We start from the raw sequence: 17,489 nt of genomic DNA on the forward strand, positions 1-17,489 counted from the left end.
CGAGCAAAAAAAACCACTGTAAGCTGGAAATGTGCAGGCTGGGAAGGGGACAGTGAACCTCAATAAGTATTGAGGAAAGAGCTGACCCCCATTATTTTCTTACTCATTGTAATTTTAGGTTCTAAAGGCAGCTTTTATTTGATTTGCAGGCACTTAAATCACTTAGGACAGGGCTGAACATGGAGAGTGTGTAAAACCCTTTGGTGCAGTGACAAAGACCCAACAATTCAACCCCATGAAAAGAGCAAATTCTCCCCCCCAAAAAAAGAACCCAATTTGATAAATACTCCTCTCTTATATTTCTCTAATTTTCCAAGGGGAAGCATCCTTGGATTTAAGGCGCCTCCAGTCCCAGTTTTAGTGACACAGCAGTTGCATTTTAAGCCTCCACTCTGTGCTCTGCAGATGCTGCTGGTGCTTCCCTGGCTTGGTCTCCTCTCCCTCTGAGGACTCAATTCACCCATTTTTGGTGACAAATGTGCTGAAGCCAAGTTGGACACACTGTCACCATGTGTCCATGGCTGCAGAACTGTCCTCGCTCCCACTGGGACCGAAAAACTCCAGTTTAGTGGAAAAACTTCAGCTGACACATCTCTCTCTGATGTGATGGAATCACATCCTCCTAAGGAGCTCCACAGCAGCAAAGCAGAAGGAATTCCAGCCCCTTGTTCTTGGAGAAAGCTCTCAGTTTTTACAAAACCTACAAAAATGAGCAGCTCCAAGGACAAAACCACATCAAAGCCTGGTGCTGTTGCTGCAGAAGTGCTGGCAGCAGAAAGACATTTTTCTTTTCATAGTGGGCCATTCAGTCAGGCTCGTTTTATCCAAGTCTGGATAAAGATGGATGCTTGTTTTTATGGAAAAAACAAATCCTTAAACCCTAATCAAATAGCAAAGTGTCCCCTGTGGTCTTCCTGTCACTCTGTTTAATAACACTTTTTATTGTAGCACTTCCCTCCTCTCTTCCCCAGTTCCCTGTTTGGAAGAAACCTGGCTGGGTTTAAGTGTGGATGTCACTGGACTCGGCCACACGTGGGTTTAAATTTTCCAGGGGATGATGGCATCTCATTAGCTCATCCCTTTCAGCCACTCAAACAGTGCTTGGCAGCTGCAAGAAATGGGGTGTATTGTCCAAAAAACCAGGGCCACAATCTCCCTTCCACTGACAGAGTTGGTATTTCCAGGGGGAATTCCAAATATCACTACTACGGGATCCGCCTGAAGCCGGAGTCACCGCTGAACCGCCTGCAGGAGGACACCCAGTACATGGCCATGAGGCAGCAGCCCATCCACCAGAAGCAAAGGTAGGTGCTCCCAGGCCCTTCCCAAAACTCTCAGCAGGCCCCATCCCGGGATTTGGCTCCGCTTGGGAAGTTCAAACCCGGTGTTGCTGAAGTGCCAGAGCCGAGCTGTGGAAGGGTCACTGCCTGCTCTGAGCAGTGGAAGGGTCCAAAAACAATTCCAGTTGATGCCCCATCCCTGGGAATACTCAAGGCCAGGTTGGATGAGACGTGGAACAACCTGTTTCGGTGGAAGATGTCCCTGCTCGCTGCAGGGGGTTGGGCTAGATGGCCTTTAAAGGCCTTTTCCAACCCAAACTCTTCTGGAATTCCGTGGAATGGGATTTATCTGCCTGTTCTCCTTGCCAGTGGCATGTTCCACTGTATGTGCCACCTTTGACAGCCTCCCTGTAGCCAAAATGGTTTAGGATCTCAGCTATGGAGATGTTGGTGCCAAGTCAATGTGAAGGACCTGGGGGCTTGTGCTGTATTTGGGTGAATTTTGGGGTTTGGGGTGTTTTTCTGTGCAAAAGTGCAAGTTAAATAGTGCTGTGTTTAATCTTGTGCCTGAGTCATTTTAAAGATGTGCAAAGGGATTTGGAATTGCCTCCTGCAAGCATGGACACTTCTGGTTGTTGCTGAAGTGCAGAAGGAGCAGAATTTATTTCTGCAGCTCCCAAACAGAAAGTAAATGAAAAAGTCAGTGCTCGAGACAGAGTCTGCTCTGGAACCCGCTCCAGCTCTGCTTCTCTTTTGATTTTTTGGTGTCACCAAATTTCTTAACCCTTTAATTCTGTTTTGGGGAAGCTTTTCATAAGGAGCTTCTCATTTTCCCTCCACTGGAGTCCACGATATAAATGATCAGCCTTGAGCGTAACCTCGAGTACCAACCACTGCATGAACTCACAGGTCTGTGTTGTAAATATTGTGTAGGTGTTTTCTCCTGTCTGTGTGGGTCCTAATCCATCCTAATTCTTGGGAATTTAGGTACAGAGCAGCCCAGAAGATGGATGGGATGGCAGAGAGTGCCTCCAACAGCAACCCCCACACCACACCTGAGCAGTCAGTGGCTGCTCAGAGCCAGCACCATCAGCAGTTCATAGGTGAGGAGACTCCTTTGATGATGAGTTGTCCCACACCTGGGATTTGGGCTTTAAGGGGAAGGTCTTGTCCAGCAAGTCCTGACTGTTGTGCATTTGTTTGCTTTCCTAATAAATCTGCAGTGTTCTTTTTTTTCAGACATATATATTTTATATATAGCATGTTTTCTATAAGCTTTGGTAGTGTCACACTTGCTAAGTTGATCTGCTGGCTCCAGTCCCCCCAGGAAGGCTTTTTCCTTGAGCCCATGGCTCTGCTGGGTCCCTCACAGTATGTTTTTAATCCATCTGGTTTTATCTAAATTTCATGGAAGATGGAGGTCCTGCCAAGCCTGGCCAGAGGGGGAGAAGCAATTCCCTTCCTTGCAAAGGCTGCAATGGGGTCTGAGATGATCCATATGAACCTTTTCCTTGTGGGACAGACCCTCTGGGTTTGCTGGTCCTGGATCTGTGTGTCTCCATCACAAATCCCAGCTCCTGACACCTCTGCTGCCCAATTCTATTCCCCACTGTACTCTTAAAATACCAGAGAGACATCTTCAGGCTTCAGAGAAGTTCTAATGGAAGAGTGGCAGATGAGGACAGTGTTTTCTTGTTTCTTTTCTTACCAACAGAAAGAAAACATTTTCCTTTCCACACTGAATCCACTGGGCTGTGGTTGTTTGGTTTTTCCCAGTAAAACAGCACAAATCAGGGAAAGGATGCAATTATCAGTCTCATTTTCCTGTTTCATCCCAGCTGGAGCACAGAAGAGCTTCCAGTGACAGCAGCACTTTGTGCTCACCTGCAGTCTGAGCTTTCCTAACCCTCACCATCTTTCCCCATTTTTTTCCCCAGATGTAACCCATGTCTTTCCCGAGTTCCCAGCCCCTGATCTTGGTAACGTCCTCTTACAAGAAGGTTTCACCTTGAACGATGTGAAAACTCTGCAGATTCTCTACAGGAGACACTGCGAGGTGATTGTTTGCAGTATTATTTGGTGATGATTAGTAATTGATTTATTACCTGTGGGATATCATTCATGTGACCATCTCATTTCCCACCCTTAGGAAAAGCTGGAATATAGTCAGGAATGCTTCATTTGCCAGGAATAACAACTCAAATATTGTGCTTTATGTGGTTTTTTCATCGTGTGACCTGTTTTATGTTACAAAAACAGTGCCAATTCCGTTGTTTTTCTTGTAAATTATTTACTGTGAGTGGCAGCGCTCGAGCTGTGTGCTGACACCGTGGTGTTTTTGCTGTCAGGCCACTTTGGATGTTGTGATGAACCTCCAGTTTCACTACATCGAGAAGCTGTGGCAATCCTTCTGGAGTCCCAAGGCACCCCCTAGTGATGGCCCCACTGCTCTGCCTTCCAGGTACTCCCGGCCTTCCCTGCTCCATTTCTCGGTGATCTGTTTCTTTTTAAGATGCATGAAGTGTTTTTAGGCTTTTTGAGTGCTTTGGAGAATTTGGAAGTGTTTTCTGCCCTGCAGAGCCGTGACAAAGAGCGTCAGAAGTGTTTAATATTGTAACACAAAATTCAAAGCCCTGAGGAAAGTGAATGCTCTGATTAGAGAATTGTGGGCTCACTGAGGTTGGAAAAGCCCTCCAAGATCATCGAGTCCATCCATAAACCCAGCACTGCCGTGGTCACCACTAAACCAAGTCCCCAAGTGCCACATCCGCACGTTTTTTGGACACTTCCAGAGAGGTGACTCCAGCACTGCCCTGCACAGCCTGTCCCAGTGCCTGACCACTCTTTCAGTGAAGAAATCTTCCCTCATATCCAATCTAAACCTCCCCTGGGGCGACTTGAGGCCGTTCCCTCTCATCCTGAGGCTGGACATCCGTGTCCCTTGCTCCTCCTGTAGCAGAGAAGGGGATGCTGCTCTCCCAAGTGCTCAGGAGCAGACATTGATGATTCCCTGCCATGAATCAGTGCCATTCTCTGGCTCTGAGGTTTTAGGGATTCTCTGAGGTTTTAGGGACATCCAGACTGACTCTCTGCCTTGCCTGGCTGCCCAGACCTGTCAGTGCCTCGTGTTTTGAGGCAGATCATGGCAAATGAAGCTGCTTTAATCTTTTCACTCCTGCCTGGCTCGTTGCTGTGCCTCTTCCTCATCCTTTATGGATTGGGAGCTGCTGCCAGGGGAATGGAAATAAGTGAAAACAGAGAAAATTGAAGAAGTGAAGGTTTCTTCTTAAAATTTCTATCACAAATCTGTCCACTCTTACTGATGCTGTAACAACGAAGGTTTTCTATTCAGAAGAAAAATGGTAAAACATTGAGTAATAAGCAAAAATCCCTCAAAAATCAGTAGAATATGGCCCTGTAGATGTTGCCCAGGGGATATTTCCGTGCAAGAAATCACTGCAGCTGTGTTTGATTGGTTTAAAATCTCATTTACTTGAGGGAACAGCTCCCAGGCAGATTGCAACACCCCAGGAGCTGTTTCTAGGCAAGGGAAACCGGAGGCAGCTTTTCTGCAGGGCTCTGCCACCTCCCCACACCTCTGCCAGTAACCCAGGGAGGTGAATAACACACTCCCTCACCTTCTTCATATGTAAATATAAATTTAAACTCCAAATATTGGGGAAGGGGCACCCTGAAAGCGTGAGAAGATGCAGAACGTGGATGCACTTCCCAGCAAGTTTCACGACCCGTTTCTCCATGTGGGATTTTCCAGGAGTTATGCCCATGGAGTTCATCACTAAAATCCTGCAGGCTGAGGCTCAAAGTGCCCCTTTAGAGCATGTCCAAGGTTTGGCTTCAATGATTTTGATGCAATGCATGGGGAAAGACCCTTCCAAATGCCCAATTCCCAGCATAAAGTGTGAGTGAGCAGCTCTGCTGTGGTGCTCTGGCAGTGCATTAAGGTTTCAGCTCTCTCTTCCTGCTGTGTAACAAATATCTTGTGCCTTTATACATCCACAGAGTGAAAATAATGGAAGCTGGATTGACCTCAGTCAGTTACAGACAATGTGCTCTGTTCTCATCCACTCAGCCTCCTTCCTTCTGAAAACATTCAGCATTTGGAGGTGTTCAACACCTTGAAAACATCTCAACATCAGCTAACCTGCCCCTACACTGGCTGCAGAGCTTTTGTCCCCAGTGCTGTGGCTCAGGAGGTTGAGAGCAGAGGAGACAGGAGAGGGGTGGGAAGGTTTTGGGAACAGCTGGGGCTGTAAGGAGGATCCAGCTGAGCCCTTGCTGGCTGAAATGACTGTGCTGAAGCTCAACTCCCACATGAACAGGGGGTGTGAGAGGCAATGAGGTTCAAAATGGAAGAGGGGAAGGCAGGGCAAGCACCAGGAGTGTGGATTTGAGGGAAAGCTGCTCCGAGCTCTGGCCCCAAGGACAGGGAGGTGCTGGCAGAGACAAGACCTGCACAAGCAGCCAAACATTTCCTTTTGCAAGGCACACAAACATCTTTTTTCTGCTGAAAGTTGGAGTCATAAATACAGAGGGAAGGTGAAAGCACTGAATGCAAACCTGCTGCTAACTCTGTCTCCTTCCTCCTCCTCCTCCTCCTCCTGCAGTGAAGAGGAGCCCGAAGGGACCCTCCCAAAGGACAAACTGATCACTCTGTGCAAGTATGAGCCCATCCTCAAGTGGATGAGGAGCTGTGACCACATCCTGTACCAGGCCCTGGTGGAGATCCTCATCCCTGATGTGCTCAGGCCAGTGCCCAGTGAGTACCCACAGCCCCATCCGGGGACCTGAGTCTGATCTCACTCTGGCCACCACTTGCCACAGAGATTTCCGCTGTAAAAACCAACTTGCAGGTGTTTGTTGTGGTTGAAGTATTATGGCAACAGCAGTGTTCCCCCTGCAGCATTGCTCTGGGGTGAAATTTGGTGCCCCCTGGGAATTCCCATGCCTTTTAAATTTGGGGTGTTACAGATCACATCGCCCGATTTTGGCCAGAAGTCAGGTAAAAAACACAGTTTGGAAATGGGAACTCCTTGAGATGTGCTTCCTTGGAGGTCTTTGTTTGCACAGGACCATTCTGTGCATCCCTGACTGCACTCCTGGGAATTAGGGCTCAACTTTTTGGGACATTAAGATGGGGCATTGAGCCCTCTGATTTGGCTTCCCAAATGTCCCTCTGAGGGCTGCCACAAGCTGGGGCACGAGGGTGTCTTTGAAGAGCAGATTTCAATGCTTGAAACATGCTCAGAAGGGCCATGAATAAGAAAAAGACAAGAGAAAATAAGAATAATAAAAACCATAGAAATGCTTAGGTTGGAAAAGACCTCTAAAATCATTAAATCCAATTGTCATAAGGATAAGAGTAAGAATAAGAGTGAGAATAAGAGTAAGAGTGAGAATAAGAATAAGAATAATGAGACGAGTTTGAGTAATAACATTAAAGAATAATTTGAGTGCATCAACCCACCTGTTTCCTTGGTGCTAAGTTGAGATCTCAACTAACAAGACCATGGGCTGTGCTTTCCCAACACTCCTAAGCTAGAAAGTGGTACCCAAAACTGCTACAGAGCAGCCTTTCTGACTTTGCAGCCTTCTTTGCAGGCACGCTGACACAGGCAATCCGGAATTTTGCCAAGAGTTTGGAAGGATGGCTGATGAATGCCATGAGTGAATTCCCCCCGCAGGTCGTGCAGACCAAGGTGAGGAGAGGTGGGCCCAGGGTGAGCGTCTGCATCTTGCAGTTTTCCGCAGGGATTGGAAGTCCCTGCTGGGGTTTGGCCACCTGGCACAGGGTAATGATTGATCCTGAACCAAAATCAGCCAGGAGTGGGAGGATGGGTGGGGCAATTCCTTTGTACCAGAAGCTGATGATGCTCTGTCCATGGAGCCATTCCTGTGTCCTGAAATTACAGATAAAGCTTTGTGGGAGAAAATCACGGAGTCACAGAATATCCTGAGCTGGAAGGGACCCTCAGGGATCATCAGTGCAGCCCCTGGCCCTGCCCAGACACCCCAACAACCCCAGCCTGGGCATCCCTGAGAGCGCTGTCCAAACGCTCCTGCAGCTCTGGCAGCCTCGGGGCCGGGCCCATTCCCTGTTATCTCTGCCCTGGAACGAGGCTGTCCTCCTGGAAAACACAGGAGTGGCATTGCCTTGGCATTGCCCCAAGGCTCCTGCTCTAAACTAAACCGTGTCCCCAAGCGCCACCTCCGCTCGTTTTTTGAACACTTCCAGGGCTGGTGACTCCAGCACTGCCTCTGCTGGTGTGTGCAGGGCTGGGCAGGGAGCAGAGCGTGCCCTGCAGCCCCTCTGCTGTGTTGCAGGTGGGGGTGGTGAGTGCCTTCGCCCAGACCCTGCGCAGGTACACGTCCCTCAACCACCTGGCGCAGGCGGCGCGCGCCGTGCTGCAGAACACGTCCCAGATCAACCAGATGCTCAGCGACCTCAACCGCGTGGACTTCGCCAACGTGCAGGTAACCACGGGCTCCTCTCCTCCTCACCTCCTCCACAACTGGGGCTCCACAGCCAGGTTCTGTGCTGGTAACCAGTGTCCAACAGCCAGCACTGAAACCCAGCTGGGTGAACGAGGTGATGGGTTTGGTGTTACTTTGCCAGGTGAGTTTTCCGTCTCACCGTGAGCAGTGGAAAAGGAGCTTCTGTAAGACTCACAGAACCACTGAGGCTGGAAAAGACCTCCAAGATCATCCAGTCCAACGTTCAGCTGAACCCCACCATACCCACTAAACCATGTCCCCACGTCCTCTCATTTTTTGAACGCTTCCAGGGGTGATGACTCCACCACTTCCCTGGGCAGCCCATTCCAACGCTTTGCCACTCTTCCAGTGAAGAATAAAGAAGTGCTACCAACAATTACATAGTTCTAAAATTCCCATAGTCCAGACAGGTCAGAGGGGACATGATTCAGAGCTGGTTTGCAGCCCTTGCCTGCTAGAAATGAAGTTGAATTCCTGGGTTGGGATACAACACCATGCAGGCCTGGCAGGAGTAACTGTGAACATTTCCTTTTGAGCAGGAGCAGGGCAGGAGTAACTGTGAACCCTTCCTCCCGAGCAGGAGCAGGGCAGGAGTAACTGTGAACCCTTCCTCCCGAGCAGGAGCAGGGCAGGAGTAACTGTGAACCCTTCCTCCTGAGCAGGAGCAGGCCTCGTGGGTGTGCCAGTGCGAGGAGGGCATGGTGCAGAAGCTGGAGCAGGATTTCAAGCTGACTCTGCAGCAGCAGAGCTCTCTGGATCAGTGGGCCAGCTGGCTGGATAATGTGGTGACTCAAGTGCTGAAGCATCACGAGGGCAGCCCCAGCTTCCCCAAGGCAGCCAGGCAGTTCCTGTTGAAGTGGTCCTTCTATAGGTACGTCTTCTTCCTCGTTTTGGGGCTATTTCTGCATCAGGCTTGCAGCATGTTAAGAGCTCCTTGAAAAACCAAGGCCGAGTTCTTGACCCCCATGAAACTCTGGGTAACTGTGGTTCTGGTACCCTTTCAGGATGGGGATAGGATGCTCCATCACTGATTTCCTAAAGTGTTTTGATACTTTTGGGTCAGAGGCAGAGACAGTGTTGGGTCCCACAGTACCTCCAGGGTCCAGAATTCAATCAGACACGGCACAGGTGTAAAATTCAACCCAAATTTCTGGGTTTTCCAGCTCCATGGTGATCCGTGACCTCACCCTGCGCAGCGCCGCCAGCTTTGGCTCCTTCCACCTGATCCGCCTGCTCTACGACGAGTACATGTTCTACCTGGTGGAGCATCGTGTGGCCCAGGCAACAGGGGAGACCCCAATTGCTGTCATGGGAGAGGTGAGAATCCTTTATTCCCTACAAACCAACCCAAAATAAGCAGCTCCTCCAGAGACACCGTTGGTTCGCAAACCACAGCGTGCCTTCGACATGTTTTACAACCAAAAGGATTGACTGAGTTGTTTCGAGTGCCTGGAACAAGGAGAGAGCTCCTGGAGCATCTTCCCTGAGCTGGTGGATTTTGGATTTGAGGTGGTTGAGCATCAGCTGGGCTTTGGAGGCCTGGAGGAGGGAGGGAAAGAATCTCCCCACTTCTCTGCACAACCTGTGACTGCCAGCCCTGACTTTGGGATTCCTGCCAGGACAAAGTCCAGCTAAACCAAGCAAAAATGGTCCAAAAGTTGCTTTCAGCAACTGAACTTCTCCAGGCCTCTACAAGCTCCAGCATTACATGCACAGTCAGCCACTGTCTCCATTTTTGAGGTGAAGAAGAGGAATGATGGGGTTGTTTGGGCTGTTTGTAAGGGTTTGGGGTGGTTTTTGTTCACCAATCAGACACTGAGTCTGGTGCCTGGCTTGCAGGCAGGTCCTGTCCTGCCTAGCTGAAGCCACATCCAGCTTTTCCCTCTGAAATACAGAGTAAAAAGCCCCAGCTGAATCTGTGACAGCAATATTGAAACTACTGCGAGTTCAAAACTGAGCCCACGTGCTCAAAATTGATCTCATTTGCTCCTTGAAGCTTCCACAGAGCTCATGCAGGGAGCCAGGCAAACTAAAGCCATTTGGTTCTGCTTTCCCTTCCCCTCCCACACTGCTCCAGCTGCAGTACTGAGCTCCCACTATTCCCTGCAAAACCTCTGCCTTTATTGATATTAAAGGAACATGAAAGGCAGAGAGTGGCTCCCAGCAAAACCCAGCTCTGGGAGGCTCTCATCCCTCAGGCTTTCCTTGTTAAACCCTTGCAATATTCCTGTTCTCCAGGAGGAGGCTGATTCTTCCCAGCAAAGGAGGACGTATCATGTCCTTCCATTCCCACTGAACTTTGTCCTTCCCACTTTCCTCAGCTCCTGCTGCTGCCCAGCTTTCCATGCCTTTCCAGCGTTGTTGTTAAAGCAATTTGGTGTCTCAGACCCCATCACTGACAGGGACACCACATCTCCAGAACCAAGGAGCTCTCTGGTCCCACTTGGCACCACGGCCTCGCTGGCCAAACACACTCTGACATCACTGCAAAGGCTTTGCAGAGAGGTGAAGGTGGATTCCAGGAGAGGGGAAATGCCTGAGAGGTGGAAAGGGCTGGAAAAAAGACACCATCTTTGCCTGTGGCAGCACTTGGTCATCACTTGGGAGATGGAAAAATTTCTCCCTTCATTCCAGAGCTCAGTTGTGCCCTGGATTGTTGTGTGTGGTGTTTGCCCAGAGCTTTAAATGGCAACAAAAGGCTTTTCCCCCAAAGCCTGTGGTTGGTTTTGTTTTCTGCTCTCCACCACCAGCACTGATGCTCACAGTCTCTCCTGGGTGGTTGAAATTGTTTGGTGATTCCATCGAGCAGGTCTGGCCCCTTGGCTCCCCAAAGCCTCACTGACCCTGTAACTCCTTTTCCTTTCAGTTTGGTGACCTCACATCCCTGTCCCCGACACTGCTGGACAAAGGTACCTCCCCTCCCTCCCGGGGAGCTCTGCTGGGTCAGGGTGGGATCGCTGTGGGAGGGGGAAGAAGCTCCTGGTGCCCCCATTCCCTGATCTGATGCCGTGTCCTTTGCAGATGACATCGGCGAGCTGGGCACTGAGGTGGACCCGGAGCGGGCGCTGGGGGAGCCGCTGGTGAAACGGGAGCGCAGCGAGCCCGGCCACTCCCTGCAGGAGATCTGACACCGGGGCTGGGCTGCTCCCAGCTGCACGGAGCCATCCGGAGCCAGGGTTGGTGCCCCAAGCCTGGGCCTGCCCAGATCTGCGTTATTATAGTGCCTCTTAGTTTCTCTTTATGTTTACTTGTGTTTGAGGATGGGCTCCGGGCTGAGCCGGGGCAGGCGCTGGGACAGGGCTGGTTTGGCCTCCAGTGTCCCTCCAGTGTGGAGGGAGAAGCTCCAGAGTCTGCTCCCAAGGGATGGAAGCCTCTGTGGCCAGCAGCCCATGGGATGTGCCTGGCTGGGAGAAGCTGTCCTCACTCTCCAGCCGGAGCGAGGCGCACAGATGAGGCTTTCTCTGTCAGGGAAGGTGCCTTGGGTTCCTTCCCCGCTTCTCAGACTTCACTGTGATACAGACTTGAACCAATCAGTGCCCAAGAAGAAGGAAAAATACCTGGCCCTTCTCCTGCAGCCTTTCCAGACAAGCTGTCCTGGCTCTGGCTTTGCCAAATCTCTTGTACCAGGGAGCACAGGACAGTCGGTGTCTCTTGTCCCCACCTGGGGAGAGGCTCCAGGCTGCACATCCCGGCAGACACGGGCGTGCTCTGGGACTATGGGATGAGCCTTCCCACCTGCTTCCACGTCTCCCCAGCTTGGCACTTCACCCCAACGCTCCCAGGATGCCAACTCAAGATACCAAAGGACTCCGAGGCAGTGGCAGCTGCATGCAGAGCGTGTTCCTTGCCCTGTGCCACGATGCCTGTGGGCAATCCTGTGGCAATCCTGTGGCAATCCCGTGGCAATCCCATGGCAATCCCGTGGCCATCTGCATCCTCTATGGTGCCCAGGCAGAGGGGAACTGGTCCCACATCCTGGGGTTTGTGAAATTGCCACTCCATGTCCTTCTCTGACCTTCAAGGAGGGTCCGGAGCAGGGGCGAGGGTGTGCGACCGCAGTGCCTTAGGGTGGGCCTTGTTCCCATTTCCCCCGCTCCGGGTGGGCCAGCACAGCTCAGACTGACCCAGCACAGCTCAGACTGACCCAGCACGGCTCAGACTGACCCAGCAGCACATCCCAGGTGGGGAGGGGCTGTCACAGACCCCAGGGGGGCTCAGCACTCCAGTGGCATTTCTCTCTCTGGATCCCTTTGCCTTTTCCTGCAGCGACAGCGCAGGGGTGGCTCCCGTGGGGCTGAGCTGGGGGAGCTCAGCAGGGTTTATCCCCCTTTCCCATGTCCTATGGGGTCTGTGCTGACATGGATTACCCAGGGATGCTGTGGACTACACTGGGGTGCTGTGGGCTGCAGGGCAGAGGAGGCGGGGGAAATCTGTCATCCATCTAAACTGCAAAAACAAAGCCCTGGGGCAAATCTTTCTGTGAATAAAGGCCGTGTCATAAATAGCTTTTCTTATGATGGTTTCTAATGATGCAGTGTTCGGTGTGAGCTTTTCCAGGGGTCTCGTATACATTTGCCTAGCAGAGTACATTCCGTCCCAACCTCTGATTTCCTCATTCCCAGTGGCACTGAGGCAGCTGTGACACTTCCAAACACATTCCTAATGGCAAAGCGAAATGAGAGGGTGTGAGTGGCACATCTCCCCTCAGTCCCCTGCTGTTGTGGCAGGGTGATGTTTGTCTGTGAATGTCTCACATGGAAGTGGCAGGAGAGAAGTGAGAGAGGCAGATTTAAATGTAAATAACCACAAAAACTGCCCAGGTCAGAGTCCACATTTCAGATCCTGCTGATAAGAGGGTCTAAAAACACAACTGAGCAACCAAATCTTAACTGCCCTGCTCCCACTGAGGGCCATAGGAAGTTCAGCTCTTCCACTGAGGGAACCTGGCATGCAGAGGAGCTGCTCTGGAGCTCTGCAGCAGCATGTGAGGAGGCTGGAGAGCCCCCCAAACCCCCCTGCACAGAATCCCCAGCTAAACCTGAACAGCAATGAACGTGTACCCAATGCTCAGGCCTGCACAAGGAGTGTCGTGGTCCCATTTCTTCTGTGATCCCTGAGAGGTGCCAGGAGATGCTGCAGCAGCCTCGGGGGGATGCAGGAGCTGCCCAGGGCAGAGCAATTAAAGCAGTTTTGGGCAGGGATCCGGGGTCTGCAGGAAGGCAGATTCCCCCTGGAGCAGCAGCTGTTGTGTAGGGATAACTCCTGTCACAGCCAAGCTCTCAGAGGAGATGAGAGGCTGAAGGATCAGGCTGAGCACAGGGCCACAGAAGGATTTTCTAATTAAGCTTCCAGACTAATTGAGAGCATGGGAGCAGTGAGGATGGGAGGGATGTGACAAGTGCTGGGTCATTCCTGCTCTGACCCTCAGAAGAAGGTTTATCCTCAGCCTCTTGTCCCTGTGCCTTTGCTTTACTCTCCCTCTGGATTACGCCCGGTCTGGCTGGAGCAGACGGAGCCTCTTCCTTTGGGAATCTTGGGTCTGGAAGCAGGGGGTTGTTTCCCCCAGGGGAGCTTGGCAGCACCTCCTGACCCTGAGGAAATCTGCTGCTCAGCAGAATGCAAACACAGCTCAAAATCCTCCAGTCAGTACCTACACCCCCCATGTTCAGCCTGCCTCTGCCTCCACCACCCCTCCCAGGTGGGCAAATCCTGCAGAGATTTCAGCACAAGCATCCCAGGACTTTGTCTTCCATCTCTTCCCAGCCAGCAGAGAACACAAGGAGGTGGCAGAAGGGGAGATGGCCGGGGTGGGGGGTGACACCACACCCAGGGAAATCAGAGGGGTACAACATTCCAGGGGCTGTTGGACATGGCCAGTCCCTGTGGCTCGTCCCAGAAGGGCGACCTTGGGGCTGGGCAGGGTGGCACAGCTCAGGGATTCCTTGGGAGCAGCCCTGCGTGGCTGGGGCAGGGGCTTGGGCAGGGGACACTGCCGTGCCACCAGTCTGGGGACAGCCAGGACATCTTGGAGAGCTTCAATCTGTGTGTGGCTGCCAGGAAGCCAGGGGGGGATGAGCCCCAGACTTGCCTCCTGCTTGTCCCCTAGGGAATGTGTCCCCTGGCTGGGATGCCTTAGGGTCATGGTCAGGCACTGGCACTCCTGGATTGTCCCCACATTGTCAGAGAACAGGCACCCACGTCTAGGAAGCCTCTGGGACACAGGGACTTGCAAGGAGAAATGAGAGGAAGTTCTCGAAATGAACTAACGCAAAAATACGGATTTGCAAATGGGCCAGGATCACCTTCTGTTGTTTGCTTGCAACTTCTGTCATTCTGTCTGAAACAGCATCTCCTCTTGTGCCAGTGGAGCCCATGTGGCCACAGGGCACGGGAACATCAGCCAAACCCTGCCTGGGCTGGCAGGAGAGGCTCGGGCGGGCTCTCAGCATCAGCCCTTCCAGCGGCAGCTCCAGTTTCCATCCCGCTCCACGGCCCCCCATGCCCTGGCATCGTCCCCAGCCCGGTGTCACCCCCTACCTGCCCCTGTCCCCATCCCTCTGTGTCCTCACCTTCCCCACATGGGGCTCAGGCCACGGGGATGTTTCATTCCAGGCCCTTCCCCATGGAGCCAGGGGCCATCCTGCCCCCCCTGCCCTGCCCTGCCCTGGCCTCCACCACATCCCTGCTCCCTCACTGGCCTGGGAGATGCTTCTGCAGGGACAAGGACCTTTCCCTGCTGCTCTGGCAGCACTGAGAGCCCAAAGGATTCCCTGGATAGAAGCTTCCCTCCCCCTCACACACGGCACAGACCGAGAGGCCTCGTGGCTGCCATTCACTGCCCCCCCGGGTACCAAAGGGGCCAGGTTCTGCTGGCCCTGCCCTGCCCGGTCCCGGGCCTGGCTCTGCAGCCAAGGCAGGAGGAGCCTGGCTGGTCCCAGGGCTCAGCTGGGGCAGTTTGACCACAAACAGGTTTCACCTGGAGCAGGCAATCTGGAGGCACGTCCACAACCACCCCTGCAGTTCCTTCAGGGTGTGTTTATAAACCCACACACCCCCCCCTCAGCTCAGGGGCTTTCTCTCTCTCTCTTTCTCCTTTCTTTTATTTTGTTTTTTTTTTTCCTTTTTCTTTTTTTTTTAAATTTTTTTTTTTGTTTTGCCTTTGTGTTTTGGGAGCCTCAGTTTAGAGCTGGGGGGAATTTGGGAATTGCTGCCTCGGGGTCTCTGGGATGTGCTGCTAGAACTTTCCATCCTTCTAGTGCTACCAAGCAGGTAAGGACACAACACCCAGCTCCTCCACTGCCCTGCCCTGGGCTGGCTTTGGGGGCTGCAGCCCAGAGCAGGGCTCTGCCCCAGGGCTGGAAGTGGCCGTGGTGTCCCAGCCCTGTCCTTGTCCTGTGTTGTGTCCCAGGTGAAGGACGATGTCTTCACACAGCTCTGGAGTGGCCTTGGGGCTCGATTCCCAGCCCAGCTGCGGCACTCCAGTGCCTGTACCGAGGAATCCCTTCCTGGCACGGCCTCTCCCTCCCCCATGGAGCTGCTCGCTCGCCCTGCTCGGCCAGGAGGACATCGTGGAGAGCTACAATGGGTATGTGGCTGCCAGGAGAGGCTGAGCCCCGCTCCTTCCATGTGTTCATCCCCCAGGGAATGTGTCCCTTGTCCGGGATGTGTTTGCTTCAGGTCTGGCTCTCCTGGGAGGCTCCCAAGGCTGGTGTTGTTCCCTGTACCCAGGACAAGGCTGGTGGCAGCCCTGGCTGTCCATGGTGTCTGTGCTGTCCCACCCTTGTGGCCCGGGCTCCAGCTCACCCCTGTGTCCCCACTGCTGTGCCAGGAGTTCCTGTGAGCTGGGGGTGGCTCTGCTGGACTGCAGCTGCTCAGCCCCCGACCCGCAGCTGGTGCGCAGGATCGTGGCCCAGGTGGAGTTCTACCTGTCCGACGAGAACCTGGCCAAGGACGCTTTCCTCCTCAAGCACGTCCAGAAGAACAAGCTGGGCTTTGTCAGCATCAAACTGCTGACCTCCTTCAAGAAGGTGGGTCCTGGGTGTGTGGGGCTGCTCCGGCTGCCTCCCGTGGGTGGGGAGCTCCAGACTGTGTCCTGGTGATGCGGAGCTGGGCTCTGCTCTCTGCCCTCGGTACCCTGCAGCAGCTCTGCTCCCAGGGAGGGTGGCTGGGGGATTCCAGGGCTGGATTCACCTCTTCTACCCACTCTTCCCCCAGACTGCTCTGGAAGGGATCATCCCTTAACCAAAAAATCCCAGGGAAGTGCTGGTGGTTTGGCTCAGGGGGAAGTTGTGGCTTCTTGCCACAGCCTAGGGGACACCAGGGACCGTCTGCAGATCCCAAAGCTGCTCCCGTAGAAGGGGGATATTGCCTTGGGGGATATTGGATGGGTCGCAGCCTGCCCGCAGGGTGGGTTTAGGGTGGTCCCTGCCTGGGGAGAGCGGGGGATGCAGCCTGATGGGGATTCCACCCTCTCTCCACAGGTGAAATACCTGACCCGGGACTGGCGCCTCACCCTCTACGCCCTCAAGTTCTCGGCGCTGCTGGAGGTGAACAAGGAGGGCACCAAAGTGAGGCGGCGGCTCCCGGTCCCCGAGTACCTGCTGAGCGTCCCCCCCAGCAAACTGCTGCTGGCCTGGGAGCTGCAGCCCCTCGAGCAGGACCTGCCGCGGCAGAAGAACTTCCTGGAGACCATCACGAGGATGTTCAGCCCCTTCGGCGCCATCGCCTCCATCCGCATCCTGCGGCCGGGCCGCAAGCTGCCCTCGGATGTCCGCAGATACTCGTCGCGCTTCCCCGAGCTGCTGAGCCGCTGCTGTGCCCTGGTGGAGTACGAGAGCCTGGAGGGTGCCCGCAGCGCCTTCGAGAGCCTCGGGCACCGCGACTGGCACAGCATCAGGGTGGTGCGGCTCTGCGGGAAGGGGGGCACGAAGAAAGCCGGGGAGGAGCGGGCGGGCTGGAAGGTGCCGGCGGCAGCCCTGACCTTCCCCCGCAGCCTCGAGGAGTCCCTGCCCAGCAGCTCCCCGGAGCCGGATGATGCCTCAAGGTCGCTGTCCCTTCTCCTGAACAACGACCTGGTGGCACCGACCTGGCCTGGCAGCGACTTCAAGCCTGGAAATCCCAACGCCTTCACCGGATCGCTCCCCACCGGCAAAGGCTTCCCTGCGCTCGGGATGGGCTTGGGCTGCTCTGGCACCGAGAGCCCCCGGGGGTCCTGGACACCGTGGGGCAGCGGCCTCTGTCCTGCTGCCGAAGCTGCTCCCGGCGATGCCCTGGCAGCACCGTGGGTGTCCGAGCCCCTCGGCCTGTGGGACGGGGTCCTGCGCCTGCCCCACAGCCCCGGGGGCACCAAGGGCTTCGGCAGCACCTTCGGGAGAGGAGAGCTCGTCCTCCGTCGCTGAGACTCCTTCAGATTCGGGGGTAGGGTTTATTATTTTCTTTCTTTTCCCTTCTTCTCTCGAGCAGAAGAATCTCCTATGGCCCTGAGAGCTGTGGGCAGTGGCAGTGCAGCTGATCCAGAGGCAGAAATTTTGGGGCAAGGACGATGCTCGAGGCCAATGCTGAGCAGGAGCTGTGCCGTGCTGTGCTCGTGCCAGTGGGACTGTGCTTGCTCAGGGCCCAGAGCTGGGTTTGGGGTCCAGGTTTTGGATGAGAAATGGACAATAAAGAGAGATGAAGTTTCCAGGCACTCTCTTGTTG

The 17,489-nt window shown here is 53.7% G+C and overlaps 2 protein-coding genes across 7 annotated transcripts in view; both read left to right on the forward strand.

Moving 5' to 3' along the window:
- Positions 1–12,297, forward strand: part of RFX2 (regulatory factor X2) — a 63,254-nt gene extending 50,957 nt beyond the window's left edge. For all 6 annotated transcript variants that reach the window (XM_039566125.1, XM_039566119.1, XM_039566121.1 and 3 more), the window contains 11 exons: positions 1,185–1,304; positions 2,268–2,383; positions 3,218–3,336; positions 3,629–3,741; positions 5,906–6,057; positions 6,900–6,997; positions 7,623–7,772; positions 8,456–8,664; positions 8,957–9,110; positions 10,660–10,702; positions 10,815–12,297. In XM_039566125.1, coding sequence (XP_039422059.1) covers positions 1,185–1,304; positions 2,268–2,383; positions 3,218–3,336; positions 3,629–3,741; positions 5,906–6,057; positions 6,900–6,997; positions 7,623–7,772; positions 8,456–8,664; positions 8,957–9,110; positions 10,660–10,702; positions 10,815–10,921 — 1,381 coding nt within the window. In that variant the 3' untranslated portion in view covers positions 10,922–12,297. The remainder of the gene's footprint in view (positions 1–1,184; positions 1,305–2,267; positions 2,384–3,217; positions 3,337–3,628; positions 3,742–5,905; positions 6,058–6,899; positions 6,998–7,622; positions 7,773–8,455; positions 8,665–8,956; positions 9,111–10,659; positions 10,703–10,814) is intronic.
- Positions 12,298–14,913: 2,616 nt separating this feature from the next.
- Positions 14,914–17,478, forward strand: LOC104697029 (la-related protein 6-like). Its single transcript, XM_039566129.1, has 4 exons — positions 14,914–15,062; positions 15,202–15,378; positions 15,622–15,820; positions 16,274–17,478. Exons 2-4 carry the CDS (start codon positions 15,212–15,214, stop codon positions 17,189–17,191), a joined length of 1,284 nt encoding a protein of 427 aa, XP_039422063.1. The 5' UTR covers positions 14,914–15,062; positions 15,202–15,211; the 3' UTR covers positions 17,192–17,478.
- Positions 17,479–17,489: the final 11 nt, after the last annotated feature.

This window comes from Corvus cornix, chromosome 28 (genome assembly GCF_000738735.6).
Source record: "Corvus cornix cornix isolate S_Up_H32 chromosome 28, ASM73873v5, whole genome shotgun sequence".
Classification (NCBI taxonomy): domain Eukaryota; kingdom Metazoa; phylum Chordata; class Aves; order Passeriformes; family Corvidae; genus Corvus; species Corvus cornix.